The 22386-nt window shown below is 34.9% G+C and overlaps 2 protein-coding genes across 5 annotated transcripts in view; one reads left to right on the top strand and one right to left on the bottom strand.

Moving 5' to 3' along the window:
• The window catches only part of LOC105339778 (transcription factor HIVEP3), a 14242-nt gene extending 10528 nt beyond the window's left edge, over nucleotides 1–3714 (top strand). For 3 of the 4 annotated variants that reach the window (XM_011445500.4, XM_011445499.4, XM_066085817.1), the window contains exons 11-13: nucleotides 146–1483; nucleotides 1791–1898; nucleotides 2799–3714. In XM_011445500.4, the coding sequence (XP_011443802.3) occupies nucleotides 146–1483; nucleotides 1791–1898; nucleotides 2799–3035 (1683 nt within the window). In that variant the 3' untranslated portion in view covers nucleotides 3036–3714. The remainder of the gene's footprint in view (nucleotides 1–145; nucleotides 1484–1790; nucleotides 1899–2798) is intronic. The other variant, XM_066085816.1, reaches the window with a different exon arrangement.
• Nucleotides 3444–22386, bottom strand: LOC105339777 (inactive cell surface hyaluronidase CEMIP2). The gene is made up of 24 exons (XM_011445498.4): nucleotides 22227–22386; nucleotides 14562–14787; nucleotides 14265–14431; nucleotides 13571–13757; nucleotides 13153–13314; nucleotides 12787–13011; nucleotides 12063–12173; nucleotides 11572–11705; nucleotides 11280–11352; nucleotides 11034–11173; nucleotides 10539–10696; nucleotides 10306–10381; nucleotides 9821–9955; nucleotides 9278–9407; nucleotides 8854–8917; nucleotides 8686–8721; nucleotides 8061–8168; nucleotides 7556–7733; nucleotides 7151–7360; nucleotides 6519–6703; nucleotides 5502–5663; nucleotides 5139–5310; nucleotides 4340–4396; nucleotides 3444–4058 (listed from the first exon to the last, which is right to left on the bottom strand). The coding sequence occupies exons 1-24, from the start codon at nucleotides 22332–22334 to the stop codon at nucleotides 4020–4022; spliced, it is 3243 nt and encodes a 1080-aa protein (XP_011443800.3). The 5' UTR covers nucleotides 22335–22386; the 3' UTR covers nucleotides 3444–4019.

Genomic DNA, 22386 nt, shown 5'->3' with positions numbered 1-22386 from the left:
TTTTGATGTGGGTCTATTTTATCTAACTTGTGTTTTCAATATCCTTTTCAAGTCTTGTAGAATACATATCAAAGGCCATTAAAAACATAAATGATCTTTACAACTGTTTTTTTAATCCATTATTTGGGGTTTTTTTTCCTTTCAGAAGGATGTAAACCAACCCCTTCCACTAGCTTCAAATATTGATGAAGCTAGAGAAGCAGACAAAAGTGGGATGAAAAGTTATTCAGATTCTAAGGAAACCATTTCAGTTTCTGTGGACAAGAACCCAGACACTGGGAGAAAAGACACAGAGGTCCCTGTAGGGAAGTCTGCATCACCCTCTGCCGCTGATGTTATTGCTACTTCTCATGTGTCAGTTATAGGTTCTATTTCATCACCATCAAAGGGATCCACTCAAGAAGTGAAAAAGGCCAAGGTTGAGCCACCCAGACAACTGGAGTTCTCCATACCATTGGGTGGTTTCATGCCTCCCCATGCCCTCTTCAAGCAGCCCAAGCAATCCAACTTGGGGCCAATCATTGGTCAGCTCATCCGACAGCGACCAGTTAACTTACAGTTCAGTAGCCCCGTGAAGACCCCTACAAGTCAGGCCACACCTGTATGTGCCCCATTTCAATTCCATCATCCATTCATAGAAAAGCAGGACTCCCAGGACATTAATGCTCTGCCTAGTTCCAACAGCAGTGAGGGAGTAGAGGAAAGCAAGACTCAAAACAAATGCTTGTCTGAGGAGAAGCTAAAAGACACGAATGTTGATGGTCAGGAGGAGGAAGACTATCAGAATTACATTATTATTGAAAGCTCGGAGGGACAGACTGTGAATGCACAGTCCTCAGAGGATGTTAGAGGTGAACAGGTGCTGTATCAGTGCCAGTTCTGTGAGGATCTGATAGAACCGGAGCATATTCTGAATCATCTCAAGACGCACAAAATGGAACACCTCTTTCCCTGTGAAACCTGTGGGGTCGTTTTCCCTTCTAAGGAGAAATTTAAGAACCACACTCATGAGAAATCAGCGACTGTGAAAAGTAAACCAGAAATGTGTGATATGTGTCAGCAGACTTTTTCTTCTTGTGACGAATTGTCACAACACTTCAAAACAAAGACACACATAGACAAGCTGGAAGAGCTTGGTGTGGTTCCTAGAGGCACCTTCTCTAATATTGAAAGGACCATGGAATCTCTCTCCACTTCTGATCATGAAGAGTTTGTGGAACTTCTCAAAAGCAAGATTGCCAGTCATGTAGAGAGTACTGAACATTCCCACAGTCCTACACAGTTTCAAGGTCAGCCTCAATTTGAGAAAAACCCATCAGCCTCTAGCGACAAAGTGACAGTTGAGGTTAAGCAGGAGAGTAGTGACTTCTGCCAAGTGACTGGTTCTAGTTCCGAGTACTCACCAGAGAGAGGCGTGTCCCCCAATATGCCACACCTGTGTGAAATTTGCAGGAGGGGATTCATCAACTTGGAGCACCTCAAGGTAAACTTGGAATGTGTCTGGGATATTGTAGTGATTTATGATACATGTATTCTGTAGGAAAGGTAGGAAAAAACCTCTTTTTTAATGAAAAAATATTAATGCTATCAAACAACAATATACATGTTTCGCCAATATCTGGTAATATCGTTATGCATTTCGAAATTACTGGAAATTTTTTTAAAAATATCTAAGAGTACCGGATGTACGGATTGGAGATCGCTAATGAAATCCAAACTCTTTCATAATTTATTATTTGCTGTGGTTAGTTTGACATTTTAATGCATTTATCGTGTACATTCTGTTGCAGGCCCACCTTGTTAGTCATGCGGAGATCCGCCCCTATGTTTGTGAGTACTGTGATGCTGGCTTTACAAACAGTCAGTCACTAAAGACACACCTGCTCTCACATGCACAGGTAAGTGTGCCTTTTATACAGGAAATATGTCAATGTGTGTTATATATAACAAGGTATATGTATTGGGGGGGGGGGGGCTTGGTGGAGGATGAGCGAAACTGCTTAGTTTCTTAAAAATCCCCCAATATAGTTTAGATCAAACTTTTATGATTTTTAACCTGGTTTTTTTGTAGTAAAAATCCAGATTTTGAAATTATGAAAATGGCAGGCAAGCGGCTGCCAAAAGGGTAACACTTATTAAGACAGGAAGTTTTTGTTTTTCAGATCAATTGAACATTTATCATTTTATTATATACAATATTATATGATTTTTGTTAATGTATGCATATTACTTGGATTTTAATTTCTGATGAAAGAGGAGAAAAATATTAGCTGTCTAAATTAGCCATTGACAATATGGTTCAAAAAGGGTATATTTCAGTTTGCAATTTGCATATTCAGATAATATCATGCTTTAATTTGATCAACAAATTGACTATGGATACTGTTCAGCAAAAGAAAACCCAGTTTGCTGTCATATTGACAGCTTTCTCTTGTGGATTTTTTTTTTTTTTTGGGGGGGGGGGGGCTTCAAAGCAGATTTTAATTAAAAATGCTACAATTGACTTATTTTCCCTTAAAATGTAGAGTATCATATTGTACTTTATTGTATAAAAAATATATGGTAAATAGCATAAATATACGATCACTATTTTACATAACAAACCTGTATTATTATTTGCTTTTCATAATGAAATTTATTTTGCACTCTGATATATTTTAAGCTTTGTTTGCATTTTTATCAATAAATTCAGTTAACAAATCGGAGTATATTTAAAAGAACTATGGTTCAGTAAAACTTTAGTTAACAAACAAGAAAACAATACATGTAGTTTGCAGAGAATCCTTTAATTTTGACAGGAGAGGCCATATGTGTGTGGATACTGTGGTGAGACTTTCCCCATTTCCTCTGACCTGAAAAAACATGCCGAAAATCTCCATAAGATCTCTTCTACCATGACGTCAAAAGGCGATGTAGAAAACAATGACGTCAGAAAAAGTCCCCTGGTTCATAACAGCGCAGCTTCGGATTCACCTTACTCTGATCAAACTGGGCCATCTCTGAAAGCCAAGGGAGCTGACTCCAATCCAGAATAAGAATTTATAAGAGATGTGATTTTTGTTGTTTAATTTTTTTTTTATTGATAAACAAAATGAGATTTAAATTTTGTTTATTTAATATTAATAAACAATGTACCTAATCTTTTTTAATTAAAATGGCAGTAATTTGGCATGCTAGAAAGTTGTGAAGCAATAAGAACTGTTCTACAGCCAAGAAAAACACCATTACATAAAATGTACATTATTCAAACTGAGGAAAATGTTGTGAAATATTTCAGTGCCATACTTTTTAACCGGTTTTACTCTCATTATTAAAGCTCAGTTTTCTCTGTTATGATTAGTTTTTGTTTATTTGAGAGTACACAAACTACATGTATATGACAACTCACAGCTGTCACAAATTTATTTACTGAAATCCATCTGTGTGTCATTTTGTATTGCAGGATTTACTTGAAACGTTTCAGAAATTTTGCAAACATGACAAATTTTGGCTTTATATACATTAGCAGTTCACTTTATAACATCAATAATTAATATGTAATGTAAAATATGCATTCATGAATACATATTTAAATCATATGCATTGCCCTGTAACCTACCTGCAATCTATCCATTGAATAATATAAGGCTATCAATCCAATGTTGTGTTTCAGTTAAATTATTTTATGAAGAATTGTTTTGTTATTTAAAACAATTAAACTATTATGATGTTGAATTGAGTTTGAGTTTTTTATTAGCAAGGGAAAGAACAATGAGTGAAGATTGAGTTTATATACTTAATTCTACTCATTTATTTTAGTTGTCATATAAAAAAAGATCAAAACGTTATACATAATCCACTGTGTCACTTTTAAATCAGGAAGAGTTACACCCCCTTACATAAAACAAGATTAACAAGAATTTTTATGCATATAAATGTTTAATAAGTCAAAAATTCAAATGTTCATTTTTTTGGATGAATTTTTAGTTACATTCATTTTGACATTAAAAGATCACAGAGCGCATAAGATGTTATCTCCATTAAAATGGCTGCGGGTAGGTCGAACCTGCGCCCCATTCCTGAAAAACAGGAAATCAAAACTACAACGTCAACAGTCATTATTGCATCATTCATTACATATTTACTGTAATAATTAACATGATTTTACATCTTCACAATTTGAGTTTCATTGGACAACGCATGTTTTATAAAATAGGCATTCGATCTCCATTTTTAGGACGTTAATGTATTAATTGTCATATCATTCTTCCTATACATATATTTATTGCAATTGATCGTGGGTCGTTTATGTTAAAATTAAAGGTTGCATTGTTTAATTAGATCTAGAGAAGACATTCACCTCCGGGGGTTCTGGGGCAGATGCTCTCAACACGTTGTTCACGACGCTAGGGTTGCCCTGAAAGAAAGGTTAAAAGTTTTCATAAAATGAATGACTACGTGTAGTTACATTCATGCAATATGAAGCCTGCTTAATAACTTATCAGCTAGAACATTTCCTTGTTAAAAAAACCGTATATTTTGGAATAACATCAGTGTTGTCACAACAGCTGAATGACAAAAGCAAAGTTTACTTAAAAACGAACTACATTTGTAGTCTACTGTAAACCAACGTTTATTCGCAAGGACTTAATTTCGCGATCTATCGGAGATTACCTGGTTCGCAACGATTTTTTTCCGCTAACACGCTTTTTCTCCTTTCGTTTTGGTATAACACCCATACGAAATAGACTAGTTCTCGGCGAAAAATCTTCCCAACAAATAGGATATATCGCGAATATTTCTCACACCCAAATAAAAGTTGGAGGATTTACAGTTTTGATCAGCGGAACATGCATGTGCAACTATATACAATGAACGACAGAATAAAAACTTTATATAGTATATTATTATACTTTCATGTTAAATACTGAAATCTGATTGGTTTAGACGCAGTTTATAAACCTGCGTTAGCAACACTCTTCGTAACGGGTACATGTTAATTTATGCGCGTACGACTCGCCGAAGAACACCCCTCGAAAACCATTGTCAACCTCCGCTTCGCGTCGGTTGACAATGGTTTTCTCGGGGACGTCAATTTCAGCTGTTACTCTCCCAAACAGGCACTATTTATATAAAGGGAGACACGGACGATGTCTGACCTGTCCGGCCTGGATATAGGACGGCTCCTGTATAAAGCGGTTGTAGCAGTCACCCTCCTTCAGTGTCCCTGACTGGATCTTCACCCTGACGCTGACACACTGACCCGAGGGACAAGATGTCCGCTCGTCTGACCCATATTCCACGTCATTGACCAGTTTGAAAAAGATCACCCTGTGTAACATTTAAAGAATCACAAGTATTGAGATATTTCATTGTTTCTCAATATAAAGGCATCATAAGGTAATATCAAAATATTTAATGTATTTCTTGATTTTTAACCAAGGGACGGCATCTGTTATAATTTTATCACTCAAATATTCAAAAAGGTTTGGCGCAATGAAATACTTTGAAAAGTCACGTACCCGACATTTTGGTCAAAGTAATACTTCCCTCCCTCTGTGTCGCTCTGGACCTGTGCTAGGGAAGTGACAGGCTGGGCCTGCAGTTTAGTGGTGCCCCTTGTGAAGACTACAACAAACACGGCGTCCCTAGGAACACAGTAGGCCACCACCACCGAATCCGCCCTACAAACAATGCAGCGAGTTACAGCTAGGTCAATGCAGTGTGAAGTTGTTTGGCTTTCTTTGTTTTCTTTCTTTTTTCCTATTTGGGTGAGGACGGGGGAAGGGGTACTAATTTGACTGAGACCATTGATGCTAAAAAATGAACTTTATCTATTTTACAACGATTGACAAACAAATTCTACAGCTTACTAGTAAATTAATGTTGGCACGGATGTTAGTGCGAGGGGATCATTGATGTGGGAGGAAACTGGAGTGCACGGTGAAAACCCATGTGCCCAAGTGGGCGACCGCAATTGCTAGGGTTTACACTTTTGATAATCTTTGGTTTTCACCCATCAACAACGCAAATATGCAATCGCTGCTTAAATGTTACCAAAAGGCCATTTGTGGTTTTTTTTATATATGCTCAAAAATTAAATGTTATTAGCTCAACAATGAAATAAAATAAACCAAAGTACAGGCCCAAACTTAAAATCTTAAAACCTTATTAACGTTGCTTGTTAATGATGTCTGTCAGACAACAAATTAAATTGTTAAAAATTTCAACCACATTTGCAAACTTTGAAGGAAAGATTCCGTCATCCAAGAGAGAATTGGAGTGACGTAATTCTAGTATATTGCAAGCTAACCCTTGGGAATATATCGACTGCTTGATCAGGAAATGTTCCAAACATTATATAAGCAACATCCTGACTCTACTTCCGTCATTAAATCTACATATATTTATTTTGCACTTCTCCGAGAAGGACACAATTTCAAATATTTAAAAGTTTTAGAAATATTAACGATTTGTCCTAAATTAAAGAAATTATAACGTGTATTGTATAGTATTGATGTACTGTGGGTAAATCGTACTTAGTTATTGACTTTCCAACAAACGTCACAGCTCCCGGCATTCCGTTCTCAAAAGTGACTAAATACTGCAAGTTCTGGCCAAGTATGGCCATGAATCTCTTGCTGGTGATGGTTCTTTTAGGGAAATTTTCTCCGTCAGTCCTGTAAATGCTCATCTCTTTCTCAGCCGGGTATGACACCAAAATCTAGATAGAACCAAAACTAAATATTTACATTCTTCAGTGTCTTTGTCTGTGATAACACTACGAATCGATTTTGTACTATATAGTCCAATAAATTCAAATGACGTATTGTTGGGGCGCACACGGGGATTGCATAAATGGTACATGTATTCTAATATTTATTCTAGTATTTAATCGTACAATTGCCGAAAATTATATAAATATAAGTATCATGGAATCATTCTTTGAATATTATGAGCTAGTTATAATTTCGGTTTATGCGTGATCAAATCTATCATAAAGACCTTCAGGCTTTATTGGATTTGATCAAGCCCAGACCAAACTTATCACCTCATAATACTCAAAGAATCATTCCTGATTCATTAAATACTAGCTGCGTTGAAAGCAATAATCTGATTTGTCAAAATATACAACCAAAATAAAAGTTCAGTTTAAATGAAATGTACTCACTTCTCCATAGTTATAGGGACAGTAAGCCATGTTCCATGAATCTCTCACTTTACACTTGCTGGTGACATGGAGAGGAATGTTCTTCACCAGAGTGACGTCATCTAGAGATGAACTTCCGGTCAAGCCATTTTCAATGTCTTTGATTGTGAACAAACCATCTTCACCTTTCGCGGGCTGGCAGTCTCGGAGCAAAACTCGGCTTCCAGGCTCCTACATTTATTGACGGCAATTAATTGATAATAATAATGCCTTATAAATGTAGGGCTTCAAATTTTAAGGTAAAATGCAAACAACTTGGGAGCCGTTACCTTTGTCAAAATTAAAAAGTAAGATAATGGGTAGATTTTATAGCAAGATATATTTAGTGAATTACAACAGAATGCAATATAATTAACTTGAATTTACGTCATCGAAGCCGAAGAGGACGTTTTCCACCATATTTTGGGGATTCATAAGAGAAAAGCACTCTGTGTTAGAGAGAGCACTGGAGTTGTATATGGAGGTTGGTTGGAAGCCATGGAACCAAGTATTCCTGACGTATACAGGTCCCTTGTCAAACCGGTATCCCACCACATCTCTTGGTCTGTCGCAATATACAAGTTGTAATTTACATTTTTACGTCCGTTTTGTTCCTCATTATTTAAGTATAGGTATGCGTTTTTTCTCTAACATATATCATTTTTCGCATCTATAAGATTTTCTGACAATTGCAAAGTTTTGTCTGTAATTTGTAAACTTAGAACTGATTGTCTATATCAATTAAAGAATTTCCTAAAGATGCAAATTTGTTCATTTTCGTTTTTTACCGTTTTTGCTCAGTATTGTTTTATCAATTTGAGGACTTATAACAATGCATGATAACTTAATATATGAGTAAAGAATTATAAAATGCAGCAGAGAAAAAACGTACGGAACAGTTGGATAGGAGCGAGTGAAGGCGTTGTTGTTTGGCTTGCCGAGGTTGTCAGAGTAACCAACCACCACGTTGTTGATAAACTCCACCCAAGTCTCGTCCTCCCTGCAGGATAGGACATAAACAGTAAACTCATATAAAATATTTTGCATATTTCATGTCGTGGTTGTTTATAGCCGATTTTCCTCAATTGTTTTTAGCCTATGGTTATTGTTGGTGATTTGTGTGTTTACGTTGTTATTACAATGTATCTATGTGTTGCTGATTTTTTTTTTTGGAATTATTTTTTGCTGTTAGTATTGTTGGTGATTTTTGCTATGTACGTCGTTATTACAATGCATTTATGTTTTGCTGATTTTAGCAGTTTGTTCTGTTGACGGTATTTGCATTCATTAGTAATGCTTACTAATGCTTTATTTTTGGATTGTTTTTTGCTGTGACTATCGTCGGCGATCTTTGTTGTTGTTCTTGCTGTTATAGTTGTTGCTGATCATGGAACGTGGTTATTTTTCATTTTTACCAAATTGTTTATTTTTTAATTATTATGTTATTGTTGTTGAATTTTGTTGGTGTTGTAGTTTTTAATTTTAATTGCTTTGTTGTAGGTAAAAACTTTGGCTACCTGATGATAACTGCTCCGACTTGACTGTCTGCAAACCTGGAAAAGTTAAAAAAAATAACACCCATCAGTGTGCGGTACCATACTTTTTTAAATGTTTTTTTTTGTTAGATTCGATTATCATTTAAATGAAATACATTTATTATTTTTAAATTGATGTACTTTACTTACGATGATTCTCTCACGATGATCGGTGATCCTCGAATCCACAGATTCTGCGCTTTATTTTTGTAAGCTAAGTAAAAATCATAGAGAGGGGGGTGTTTACAAACTTCAAAAGTCCTTAAAGTGTCACCATCATTCATTTAATTGACAGAACACTGCCATTAGACAGATTGTAATACCGGTTTTTTTTAAATTACAAATTATTATACATGAAATAGTGTTACCTGTTTACAAAAGTCCTGAATTACGAGTAACCATTTCCACCACTAAACAAACTATTGAATTATCTGTGACTCTTTTGAAATCTGTCGTTAAATAATTTTGACATAAAACTACTTATTTGTTTACCTCTGGCCTTTTGGACTGAAATTTTACTAACTATTGATTTACCTCTAGCCTGATGGACTCTGACATTAACTAACTGATTTACCTGTGACTCGTTCGAACACAGCCGGTACGTACGGCGAGGTCAGGTCCAGGGGGTTCTGGTGGGGGTTATACAGGTTGTGTCCAGTCGCTGTCAGGTCCTCGTTCTGAATGTTGTCCACAAACAAGCCCGCCTACACACAAATTACCAATACATCTCTAAGGCGCCGGTTTAACATTTCTCTATGATATATGAACCTGACTGTCACAGAACCAGAGTAAACTAACCATAAAAACTTAATCTTATTTTTGTAAAATAATTTTTTGTGGTTATTATTTCTTAGCCAGTCAATATATGTATTTTGAAGTCAATAAAATTGTGTTTTATTTTGATGATGAATGACATAATGCATCAAATTTTTTGTTGTTTTTTTTTTAAACAGAAAGTGTTGAATTGAAATCTTATTAAATCTCAGTTCGTTTCCATTTATCATAATTTAATTTTCAAAGGGATGAATAATTTTAGAACAAATCTAAAATCATGCAAAGGAATTAAATGAATTTTAGTTAATAGGCTTCCTTTAAATTTACTGTAAGGAACACTTACAACCAGATAGGAGTGTTGGACGTTGTTTTTGTACAGTGTGATCTTAGTATGGCGGGCCTCCTTGTCCTGCATAAAGTCCTTCTCCCGGGACGGCCCCGTGGGAAGGTCGGGGTACACGTACCACATCCCCATACCCTGCAACATCAGCAGACTTATTAGAATAGAGCGACAGCGTACCTATGTGTTTTCTTGAACTTCGTGTCCATTTATGAACCAATCATCATTAATAATATAAACTTAACGACTGTATACAGGGATATATTCGCCTAGATTTATTTTTGCACTTTCGTCCTCGTTGTCGATAAGTAAATTTAAGAATAAGTAAATTTAATTTTTAAACACTTTATTATTTAGAAATACATGTAATATCTATATCAAGCTTTATCTGGACGAAGATGTTTGCAAGTGTAGAACGCAGTAACCAAAAGATGAGGGAGATAATTACCTTGTATACAACATTAATAAAAATATGAAAAATCAGTTACCTCACCACCGGCCGCAGCATTGTTGATGACTGTCGTTAAAGGATTTGTGATCCAAAACGTTACAGGACCGATATCCCTGAATTATTAGAAAATTTCTTACACTTTCATTCTAATCAGTATTACAGTCAAACATTGTTTTCAATTTTTGCATAAATCAAAACACTCTTTTTTAAAGCTTTATATTTTCGATAGAGTTGATTCCCTGTGGTAAAGAACCACTGAGTATAACTCACGCGTCCGTGGGAATGGCGCCCGTTTCTCCAAGGATCGTTTTTCCTACAAACCGTCGCTGACCTAGGCCCAGATTTCCCCGGATGTACGTATTCTTCTCTCCGCCATCTTCCAAAAAGAACCCGTGACCCACAGAATCGTAGCAGACGTTATCAATCAGCTAATGATAGGAAATCGAAATAACTTAATTCTTTTTAATGAAGTACCATAAATAGGACTGACGCAGATCTGATCGTCCAGTAACAAGGGTACATATGTGTCAGACCAAACGGTTTAGTTGGATTTCGTCACAAGTCCAGAATTTTCACATCAACCGATGTAATACACTTATAAAACTTTAACTCCAATTTTATCTGGCGGCCGCCATATATCTGTTTTGCGACCAAAAGCTAAAATATCTAAAGTTAAGATCGTAAAAACCCTATTTGGAAAAAACAAATCACAATACATCTTCCGTTGAAAACAAATTATGCAAAAATACCGTTCAACCTATTTACCTGAACGTTGTGTGTTCCGTGAATAGTGACACACCGGAACTGAGTGTGGTGGATGGAGTTTTTCCGGAGCACAGACCGTGTGGGGTACACGGATGTGTCAGACAGATCCTCACACATGTGGTAGTGGAGCGGGTATCTACCTACAAACCACAACCAACCAATCAGAGGGCTCCACAGACACTCGTATAATATATGCTAATACAATGCCAAAGCTTATGCTTCGTGATTAGATTTTCGAAAACCTACCTAGAACTAGAGGTTGTCCTAGATTTGTTAACTCCACTCCCTCTACCTGTACATCTTTAAACCCATACAAGAACTGGAATTGGAACAACAAAGGAAGTTAATCGTTAAAGAAATGGTAAGTATTTATTAGTATAATGAGTAGAACATTTTAACGAATTCCAGAGACAGATCTTTGATTGATAATGAATACATATGGACTCTACAATATACTATACACATCTCTTAACAATTACAAAAAAAATCATTTCATTGATTATCGTCCATGTAATTAATGATGAATAAAGAGTCGTACCTTAACGTGTCCACCATTGCTGTTTCCCTCAGACACCTCAGCGTCAATAAGAATGTGTCGGGTCATTAGCCCCACCTCTGCCCTCATGTCTACCCGGTTGTAGATCTCTCCGTAGTGGTTGTATTCAAACGGACCTAAGTATGTTCAAGAGGATGTATGAGGAGGACTTGTGTTTTATATTTCATACTCGTATGTTAATGGTCAGAGTTGAATAGAAACTAAAACTATCGTTAAGTTATATGATTGGTATCTTACTGTATTTTTTTCACCTAATATGTGTTTTCATATTAAAAGTGTATGGAAATCTAAATCAAAACAAGTTATATCCTATGAATTAATATAGTGTATGATAACATGTTTCCATTACATTGGGTGCAAATTCATCAATTAAATGCACATACATTGAATTTTATGAGGAAACTCTTATTTTTAGAGGAAGGGGACGACTCGAAACTTTTGTATTCTCTCATTTTTAATGTTAGGAAACTTACGATCCAATCTGACGGTGTTAATTGAACATCGTGGGTTTGAACAAGGAACCACTGTGAATTCTTCCACTTGTTCCCAGTCATAGTCCGTGGAAGTGACGAAAATCTTATCGCCTAGAACATATCGTGACAAATATATCTCAATTAACATGCTCAGTAATGTGTCGAAAATTTCATCACATAGCTTTAACACATACAATGTAGTGGCGTCAATGTATCAGTTAACGTAATTTTATCACAGGGAACACATAGTGACGACAATTAATCACAGAACACAAAAGCCATAGTGACGACAATTTCTATCACATAGAACATATATATATATACACCAAATTTATCACAGAACACATGATGACGACAATTTAGCTATTACATAGAAATGATATATTCCATAACAAAGGGTGACGAAAAATGTGATTTAAACACAAAATGTATCATTTAAAATATTTAGTGAGAAAATATAATCCCTTAAGACACAAATACATTTTTTCTCTAAAATAGGAAATGAAAAAAAATTACTTATTCATGCACAAAGTGACGACAAATATTCGATTAATACAAAATGACAAAAATCACATCACATATTACATAATGTGACGAATATGCCATAGCGTAAATTATATATGCTTTCCTTTCTTTGTTAAAACTACATTAATCACTATTTAAAAAAAAAATGAACATTCACTTGCTTTCAAAATAATGACTATTTGCGTAAAACGTAACCGACCTGTTTTCCAGCTGGTGACGTCATCTATTACCGGAAGGATCGGTCTGGTCAGTAAGGTGTTGAAAACAATAAACTGGATACTTCCACTTTTGAGATCTAAACCGCTCTGTGACGTCACAACCAGCTCACGTTCACGCTCCTCTACGTTATAGACCACAATAGCCTCAGTCTCATCGTTGGAATCTAACGTGGAGTCCAAATCCTCCATAAAAGTGGCCGGGTCTCCTAAAAGTAGAGTATTTTCTAAGCATTAGACAATACCAATTTTTAATGCAAAGCGATTTTAATGTGTTTTAACAATTGGAGAATTTGGACAATAAACAGGTAACATGTTGATGCATTTATAAATGAGAAGACAGTGCATACCTTTTTTACCAATGGCAACATATGCATCTTCGGGCTTAGATAATCTCAGGGAATTGGAGGGAGCTATGACGTCAAAACCCTCATACAGAGACGAATAGTCCATAATGTCGTCTATGAAACCTTTATGTGTTGCGAGTGCAAATATATCGCCATTTGGAATGTCTAAAAATTTATGAAAGATACCACCATCAATAAAAAAGAAAAAGAGTCTCAAGTTGGTTTAATGTCTAAAGATGATATTAAAAAATTTTCATTTTTAAAATTTAAAATAAGGTCACTGTCTGAGGTTATCATATAAAGAGTCAAAAACCTATTACTTACTTTTCTTTTTTCAACAAAAGCAAAACACTTGTTAGTGAATGTTCTATGTAGATTTGGACAGTTTAAGCGGAAGGTAAACCAATACACGTTTACATACTGTTGAGGAAGGCCATGAGGTCAGCAATCCCTTGCTCCACCTTGCCTTGTTTCGAGATTTTTATTGATCTGTGTATGCGGTCTACAGCCACAATACCAGGGTCTGTATCGACGTCATAAGCAGCGGGAAATTCTTCTTTGAAATGGTAGATGTAAATACCATGAGAGTTGATTACGTTTTCTGTTTCCTGCAATATATCATGTATTATTAGTTTGCAAATCTCACAGGGAATTTTTTTTTCAACCATTTCCCCCCTCAACCTATTAATTAATCAATCAATCATTTGACTGTCAGCCAATTGGAAGCAGAAAATTAAAGTTCATATTATACGTGTTCCAGGCATCACGAATTCAGTTAATAAAATGAAGAAAAGCGATGTTTTAATAAAGATTGGCTTTGATATTAGGTAAATCGCAATTTGTTCCGTTCGTTTAACCGGTCATTCGTATTACAATACAAACATTTGTGCATATTATTATATTTCCTTAATATGCTGTCATTTATACCATATCAATGTCTCGAAAGATGCAAAAAAAAGTGTTGTGAATTTGTGTTAAAATATACAACGCTTTAAATTTTATATGACTACCGATTACTCAATTTGTAACCGATTGTCAGCTTCTGACTGGTTCATCGGTTAACCGTTCAGAAAGTGTAATCCCTAGTTTTAAAGTAAGTGAATTTGTATTTGAACCTTGTGGTTGTACAACTCTGCCGCAGAGGGATCAAACTTGGGAGCATGCTGAGTTATCTTGGTCCACGATAACTTCTCCTCTCCATACAGATTCAAGACGCCACCTGCCTCCACGCCTAAGAACTTTTCTCCAAAGCCAGGTATGTCTAGTTTTTCCGTTGGTTCACCTATTATATAATAATATAATAATCAAGTAATTAGGAATAAGAGAATGTCACCAAACAATTTGAAGAAGAAGAATGGTTATTTTTAGACCAGAAATGATTAGCAAGGAATTTTTGTATGAGTGGTTCGTACCCAATAAAGTGATTCGAGCTTTTTTGCCGAATTTACAAGTCGGGCTTCCGATATGCAGTTCTCCGCCATTTTGAATTTTGATATAGTGCGACCTTATTCCGTAATCCCCGGCCCTGCTCCACACCAGACGGCCACCGGAAGCGATGGTCAGCCCGAACAGTTCCACGGACGTATCCAGGAGCACGGGACGGGAGATCGTTATTTCGTCCTGGGGAGAGGTCGTTCCCTTAAATAGATACCAAAGCTAGAAATACATTGTAAAAATTATTGTTGAGTTTCTTCGGTGGTGTCATTTTTTTTTACGAATGACTTACGAGTTCCAAACCTGGTGTTTTTGAGCACCATCCTTTTGAACCCCTTAGCATTACCGTTTTCAGTTTTGTTCTTTGACATGAAGTCAGTCGGAATCTTTTATTGTAATTCCTTTAGGTTTGGACAATTCTACACTAAAATAAGGTATTCTCACAGATTTGTGTCTGTGGTACAAATATCATAAAAAAGAAGAGCGATGTTCTTTTTTTGATGCTTTTTTTTTAAACCGCAATTATTTTTTATGGTAATGTTCTGAATAATCTTTAAGTTTCCCTGTACCTAATCCTTGATACTAATTGGTTAAATTCACAGTAAAAAAGTGGCTAGAGAATGCCTTTGTTGTGATTGGCGCAAACATTTATGATATAAGAAAGTCAATAGAAACCATATATTCAATACTATATTTCATTTTATTGACGCCTTTAAAAGAATGACTTAATTAAACTGGTCAACATTTGTTTTTCTGCGGCGCGACATCTGTTAACATACATTCTCACACTGTTCTAATAACCAATCGGCGACTTTCTGCTATGCTTTTACATTTCATAGATTTTATAACATAGTTAATACTTTATTTCAAAAACTCCTTTTTAACCTATCACGATACTAATACTATGCTTTAGTCTATATTTCTCAATCATAAAATCAATATAAATGTATGATGTTGATATAAATTGTTTCCATGCAAATTGTACATCACAAAGTAACCGTTTAAACAGCTGTTTAAACTATATTTACATGTACGCAAATTGGAAAATGGTTCATTTCGAACATAGGATCTAGAAGCTAATTGAAATTACCTAAAAAGATTTAGATTTTAAAACATCAATTTTTAATAAAAATGAACATTGAAGAAATGCACGTATTTCAGGCAAATATTTGCTTTTCAAAGAAGATAATACTTATGAAGATAACTATCATTTTACATAGGTTGTTTGTTGTTTGTTTTTTCTTGTACGGTTAAATTTTAACATGTTCTTGTCTTACCTTTAATCTCTCGTGAAGTTCACAATGACCAAGGAAGGGGGCGGGCAAAACCCGAAAAAAAATGTGTCATTTAATTCTGATCACGATTTGAGAATTAAGCAATGGAGTTAGCAGTATGGGGCGTTCAATTCAATGTTTACTCTAAAGATTCAGTCGTGTATTGCTTAGGTTTGCTGACTAAAGTGGGTGTCTAATATCATTTCCAATTTTCATACGATCATATTTTACGTGCAATGTGTATTTGGTTATTCTTAAGTTATTACTTTGGCCAAGGAATGACGTGTTATAGAAATGCAAACATGTAGATCACAGCATGCTTGTATATCAGTTGGTATTAGCTTAGAGGTACATCTAAGAACACAATTCAAACAAATTAAAAAAATCACCTTGCTGTCCTTTTTATGGACATTACACTGCTAAAATACCTCTGTTCTCTTACAGTCACATCTATTATTCAGAAAAAATTCTTTGGAATTGTAATTGATTTAGCTTTTCGCTGAGTATTTTTTTATCACTCAGTTACGTTATTGGCTGAAAAATAAACTACCATTAGTTGAATTGTTTTAGTGATTTTGGTTGTTCTAAGATTTATCAGTGAAATAGTAAAAATACATCATAGCTTGGACTCCAGTGCCCTTCTCGAATATGCTTTGAATCTGCATATTTTTTTCATCAAATACAGTATAGAAGACTGCAGCTCTTCTATCAGTGCCGATTATTTGAACGAATTGTTTTAATTTTCGTCATTAAAAGTCACTTAGATAGTATATTAAGTACTCCATCTGTTGCATATTGAAATGGATTTGACCACATTCGTATTTGAAGGAGCCAGGTTGTCAACAAATTACTAATCAAACCTACTTTATTTTTAGATATGATTTGTTTAGCACCAGTAAGTAAACCAGTAAGTAAAGAAAATAATCCATTAATTTTATTTTATTTTGAGTATTCCTCTGGGTATTTGTACAGAGATCTCCTTCTAAAGAAAATAAACACAGTCTTAAAAAATGGCTATCTTTATATCCACGCCCACTCAGGTTAGAGCGTCATGCAGTCCGTTTGCGTGAGAGACGCCCGTACGTCAATTTAATCGCATGATTTCAAGGCAGTTCAGTAGAAATATGAGAATATCCTTTCCAATCTTTGATTCAAGTTTTTAAATACAACATTAGATTTTGTTTTGTTGTTCAAAAGAAAATTTCTGCATTCCTGTCAAAATGAAAGCAGTGTCACCCATGGGTACATCGTCTCAAGCCACGGGTTTTGTGTCCATTCTACTTCCACATTTTTGTGGAAATAGAATGGACACAAAACCCATGGCTTGAGACGATGCCATGTGTAAAAATCAAACAATTAAATATACAATGCAATGTATTCCAAGGTCAGTTATACATTTATCCAGTAATTTAAATTGAGATTCAACATTTACATGTAATCGGTTCAACTATATGATTTGACAATGCTAAGAGCAAATATGTAATTCTATGAAATTACACAGATGGCCAAAAGATTCAAAGTAACAAAATTTTGTTTGATTATTTCATTTCTAATCCTTTTTCTTCTAGCTTCTTTGATTGGGTTCGTGAATATATATGTACATCCTATGTAATCAAGCTCTGGATCAAATGAACTTTGAAGTAACAAGCTCTGCATTAAATGTACATTGAATTTTAGAACATACTCTTGATAAGGCGATTATATGGAATGCCATAGCTGCCTTAAGGTCAATTTCATATTATATGAATTGGTATATTTTTTATATGCAATAGTAATATCATTATATGCAGTGCTAACATCATTATATACTATTATTTCACCATTATATTCAGGGGTACAATCTTTATATGAAGAGGTAACATTATTACGTTATGTCGTAAGATCATTATGTGCAGTAGTTTATTCATTATATGCTATGAATAAATCTTTATATGATATGATAAACTCATTTCACACAGAGCTAAACTCATAATGAACTATTGTTCAATCGTTATGTTATATGGTACACTCTTCATGTGCAGTTGCAAAATCCTTTTATGCAGTGCAACTTCTTGACATTAGGTGATAAGTTCATTATATGCAGTACTAACATCATGTTATGGTGTATTAAAACCATTATGTATGGTGGTAAAACCTTTATGTATTGTGGTGAAAGCTTTACATGCAATTGTAAATCCTTTATATGATGTGACAATTTTATAATATGCCGTTGTTGAGTCATTATATTATGAGGTCAGTTCTTTACATGATGTGATCATTTCATTATATTGAGTGGTAACTTCTTTATATGCAGTCGTAACTCTTTATGATGAGGTTGTAAACTGGTTCTCGCTGAAAAGTTTTAATGGGGAGGAGGTCCAGTTTTATTTTTAAAAAGATGCCGCGTTCGTTGTGACGATGCACATTTCCTGGTCAACTTGTCGTTTGTTTTGAAGAGAGAGAGAGAGAGAGAGAGAGAGAGAGAGAGAGAGAGAGAGAGAGAGAGAGAGAGAGAGAGAGAGAGAGAGAGAGAGAGAGAGAGATACTCTGTTCTTGATACATCGATGTATGATAAATCGAATGAATTTTTAGTAGAGTACGCGTTTAATTTTAAAAGTAAAATAAATTTCAAAAAATGATTGAATTTTGTAGAAATTTAATACCCCCCTCTGCTTCTAGATCCGCGCATACAGTAAGGAAGATCACTTTATGTATCTTGATATTAACATAGAACAATTTGATTTCTACTTGCTATCGTGTTTTAAATATAAATAATATATGTAATTCTTTGGAGCTTTTTAATTGAATTAATAAATCTAATTCTGTCTCTTCAAAAACGTTTAAATTGAGGAGTTACTTTGCTCTTGATTGTTATTTAAAATAATTTTAATAGCATCCATATAAACCGTGGTGCTTGAAACAAACTTATCCGTATTTTGCTGATTCATACATTATTGCACGGCTTGCTTTTAACGATGTCGAACAATGTGTATATATATTTTGAAAACGGCATATTTTACAAAAAAAAAATACATTAACTTTATCGATTAATGCGTTACTTCCTCGTTCAGCAGCAAATGTTTTAGCTGCAGACCTGTAGCTCTCTGGTTGAAAAAATTCGGATAGACAATTTGTCTATCCGAATTTTTTCAACCAGAGAGCTACAGATCTGCAGCTACAAATGTTTATAATGTGAACAAAGTCGGTAACGTTGAAAAAATCAGCACACATATAAAATATTACAATGACAAGCGTTTTTAAAACTTATTTATCCCGACATCATTTATTTTCAAAACCATCGGAATAGGGGTATTACCTTTTCAAAAATTATTTTAAAAATACCAAGCAGTTAGTCTCGGTGATTATTCGGACATCCTGCGTAACCACTCGGCTATACTAGACACGATGAAGTTTGCTAAGATTTAAAACACCGTTTTTTAACTTCGGAGGTTTTTTTTCGAAGTTTAATCTTTAAAAACATGCCTCTTTGAAACAAAAATCGGATATGCCATGAAACCAGTCACATTTTTCAGTGAAACCATTTTACAATTTGTTTAATGCATGGGGGTCTTGAACGGGGTGGGGTGGGTCGCGGGGAGGACCCCGCCCCAGAAAAATTAAAATTTCTTAAAATTTCCATGAAATTACCAAAAATTTGCCTCGGACCCACCTCCCCCCACCCCTTCGGCATACTTCAGTATTCATCGCACCCCCCCCCCCCCGAAAATTTTGTATTGATCCGCGTATAAAATGCTCCTATAAAAATGATATGACGATATCTGCAACAGCTTTATGGAAAATAGCACAGGAACTGCAACACCTTCTTTGTAGGATTTTAAATACAAAAATACATGCCCGGTGAGCTTAAATTTTATACAGTGGATGAAACAACCATAAAAGGAGGTTAAGACTAACCAATTTCTTTATTATTTCTTGAAAATCAAATTAATTTTAAGAAAAATGAAAAATAATTTTTATTTATGTCTATGAATAAAAATCTGTCTATTCCTTTTGCGTTGGAGGCATTAATCAGCGAGGAGTAGCATCTACCTGGTACATTGAAACAAAGGTCTTTCGACTTTGATTTTGAAACGCTTGCTTCATTTTTTGTAATTTCTTTTACTCTTAAATTAAAAGCATAATCTACTAATAATAAATAAGATTTTTCACACAAAATGGGTTCAATGATTGATATTATGATATCGATGTTAAAGGACAGATAATCTCTCTCTCTCTCTCTCTCTCTCTCTCTCTCTCTCTCTCTCTCTCTCTCTCTCTCTCTCTCTCTCTCTCTCTCTCTCTCTCTTCAAAACAAACGACAAGTTGACCAGGAAATGTGCATCGTCACAACGAACGCGGCATCTTTTTAAAAATAAAACTGGACCTCTTCTCCATTAAAACTTTTCAGCGAGAACCAGTTTACAACCTCATCATAAAGAGTTACGACTGCATATAAAGAAGTTACCACTCAATATAATGAAATGATCACATCATGTAAAGAACTGACCTCATAATATAATGACTCAACAACGGCATATTATAAAATTGTCACATCATATAAAGGATTTACAATTGCATGTAAAGCTTTCACCACAATACATAAAGGTTTTACCACCATACATAATGGTTTTAATACACCATAACATGATGTTAGTACTGCATATAATGAACTTATCACCTAATGTCAAGAAGTTGCACTGCATAAAAGGATTTTGCAACTGCACATGAAGAGTGTACCATATAACATAACGATTGAACAATAGTTCATTATGAGTTTAGCTCTGTATGAAATGAGTTTATCATATCATATAAAGATTTATTCATAGCATATAATGAATAAACTACTGCACATTATGATCTTACGACATAACGTAATAATGTTACCACTTCATATAAAGATTTTACCCCTGAATATAATGGTGAAATAATAGTATATAATGATGTTAGCACTGCATATCATGATGTTACCACTGCATATAATGATGTTACCACTGCATATAATGATATTACTATTGCATATAAATGAAATACCAGTTCATATAATATGAAATTGACCTTAAGGCAGCTATGGCGTTCCATACGATTAAAATCAATATATTTACATCTTCCAAGTATTTTCCCTCTATTTCTTATGGAAACTTATAGTTAACTTATAGTTAGAACCAGCCAGACTGAAATCTACACGCCCATTTATCGATTGGTTTAAATCTACAGTGGCTGAAACTGACAAGAAAATGACAGGGCAGACATCGACATGCCCTGTTTATCGATTGGTCCAAACCTATAGCAACCTAGGAAAAATCACGGACTGCACGAAATAATCATGACGATGTCAGACTCAAAGTCTCACAGGAGACGATTTGGCTGTTTCTTTTAGCTAACTAACTTACGTACATCAACAGTAATTAAGTGAATTTTACTTACTTTTCCTAATCATTTTATCGATTAGCTTAAAGAAAGATGTTAATATAAACAATTAATAAAATGTGCTTTCTTTGATGATTCATTCGGGTTATGAAGGTAGTAATCATTGCAGAAAAAATTACATAACCCGCGAACGCGGGTAATATATTTTTTCTGCAATGTCACTACCTTCATATCCCGAATGAATCCCCAAAGAAAGCATTTTATTGTTTAACTGAATCAATTATCATAATATTTCATAAATAATTTCATTAAAAATCGAAAGTGAACTAAAAAAATTGAGTAACACGAGAGCTCAAGGTGAAATTTCAAGTAAAATGTTGACAAGTTCATTTGGAACAAGGGATAAAAAAGCATTTTTAAAATATCCCCGAACAATTGATATTTGTACACAGTGCGATAACCTTGATTACGTGACCCAATTTACAGCGATCTTGACGAAGGTATGTGGTAAAGGGATATCTAATTCTTGATTCTATTGGAGCGCAACACGAACGAAGTCCCTGTGCGGGACTTACGATAAAGTTGAAGATACAACTGATACCAAAATAACCTTTACGCTATTAAAAAATACAATATAAAAAAAGAAGCATTGGCGAGAAACGCCTTAAAACCCTTTTGAAAATTTGAGTTAATGTACGGAGAGAAAAAAAGTAAGATGATTATTGTCATCAAAATATTTTGTAAGTGTATCAGCATTCTACGGCTTAAGGGTTGAATTGTCTGTGGAGGGTATTATTCAAAAGGGATATTGCAGCACTCTAATAACTTGCACCTTAATCAACCCTATATTTGATACACATTGGCTGGAAAAATATATATAAAATAAGCTTTGTATTTGATTGATGGAAATTTTAATGAAGACGCAGTGCCACTAAACACTGCCACAAAGTAAGACTATTGCATTATTTAGATTTTCCTTAACTTCGCTGAAATACATATTTTAAAAATTACAAAGGGACTTACAAACTTGGAGTTCCAAGATACAAGGTCGGCTGCATCGTCCGGACAAACCGCTAGGACGGCGCTGCAGAGCAGCAGTGAATACAACAGGGTCACTAACCAGCCGTCCATGCTGAATGGTTGGACTGAATCCCTCTGCGACGGTTTTATATACCCGGATGGT

This window comes from Magallana gigas, chromosome 5 (genome assembly GCF_963853765.1).
Source record: "Magallana gigas chromosome 5, xbMagGiga1.1, whole genome shotgun sequence".
Classification (NCBI taxonomy): domain Eukaryota; kingdom Metazoa; phylum Mollusca; class Bivalvia; order Ostreida; family Ostreidae; genus Magallana; species Magallana gigas.
This window is presented reverse-complemented; position numbering and strand designations above follow the sequence as displayed.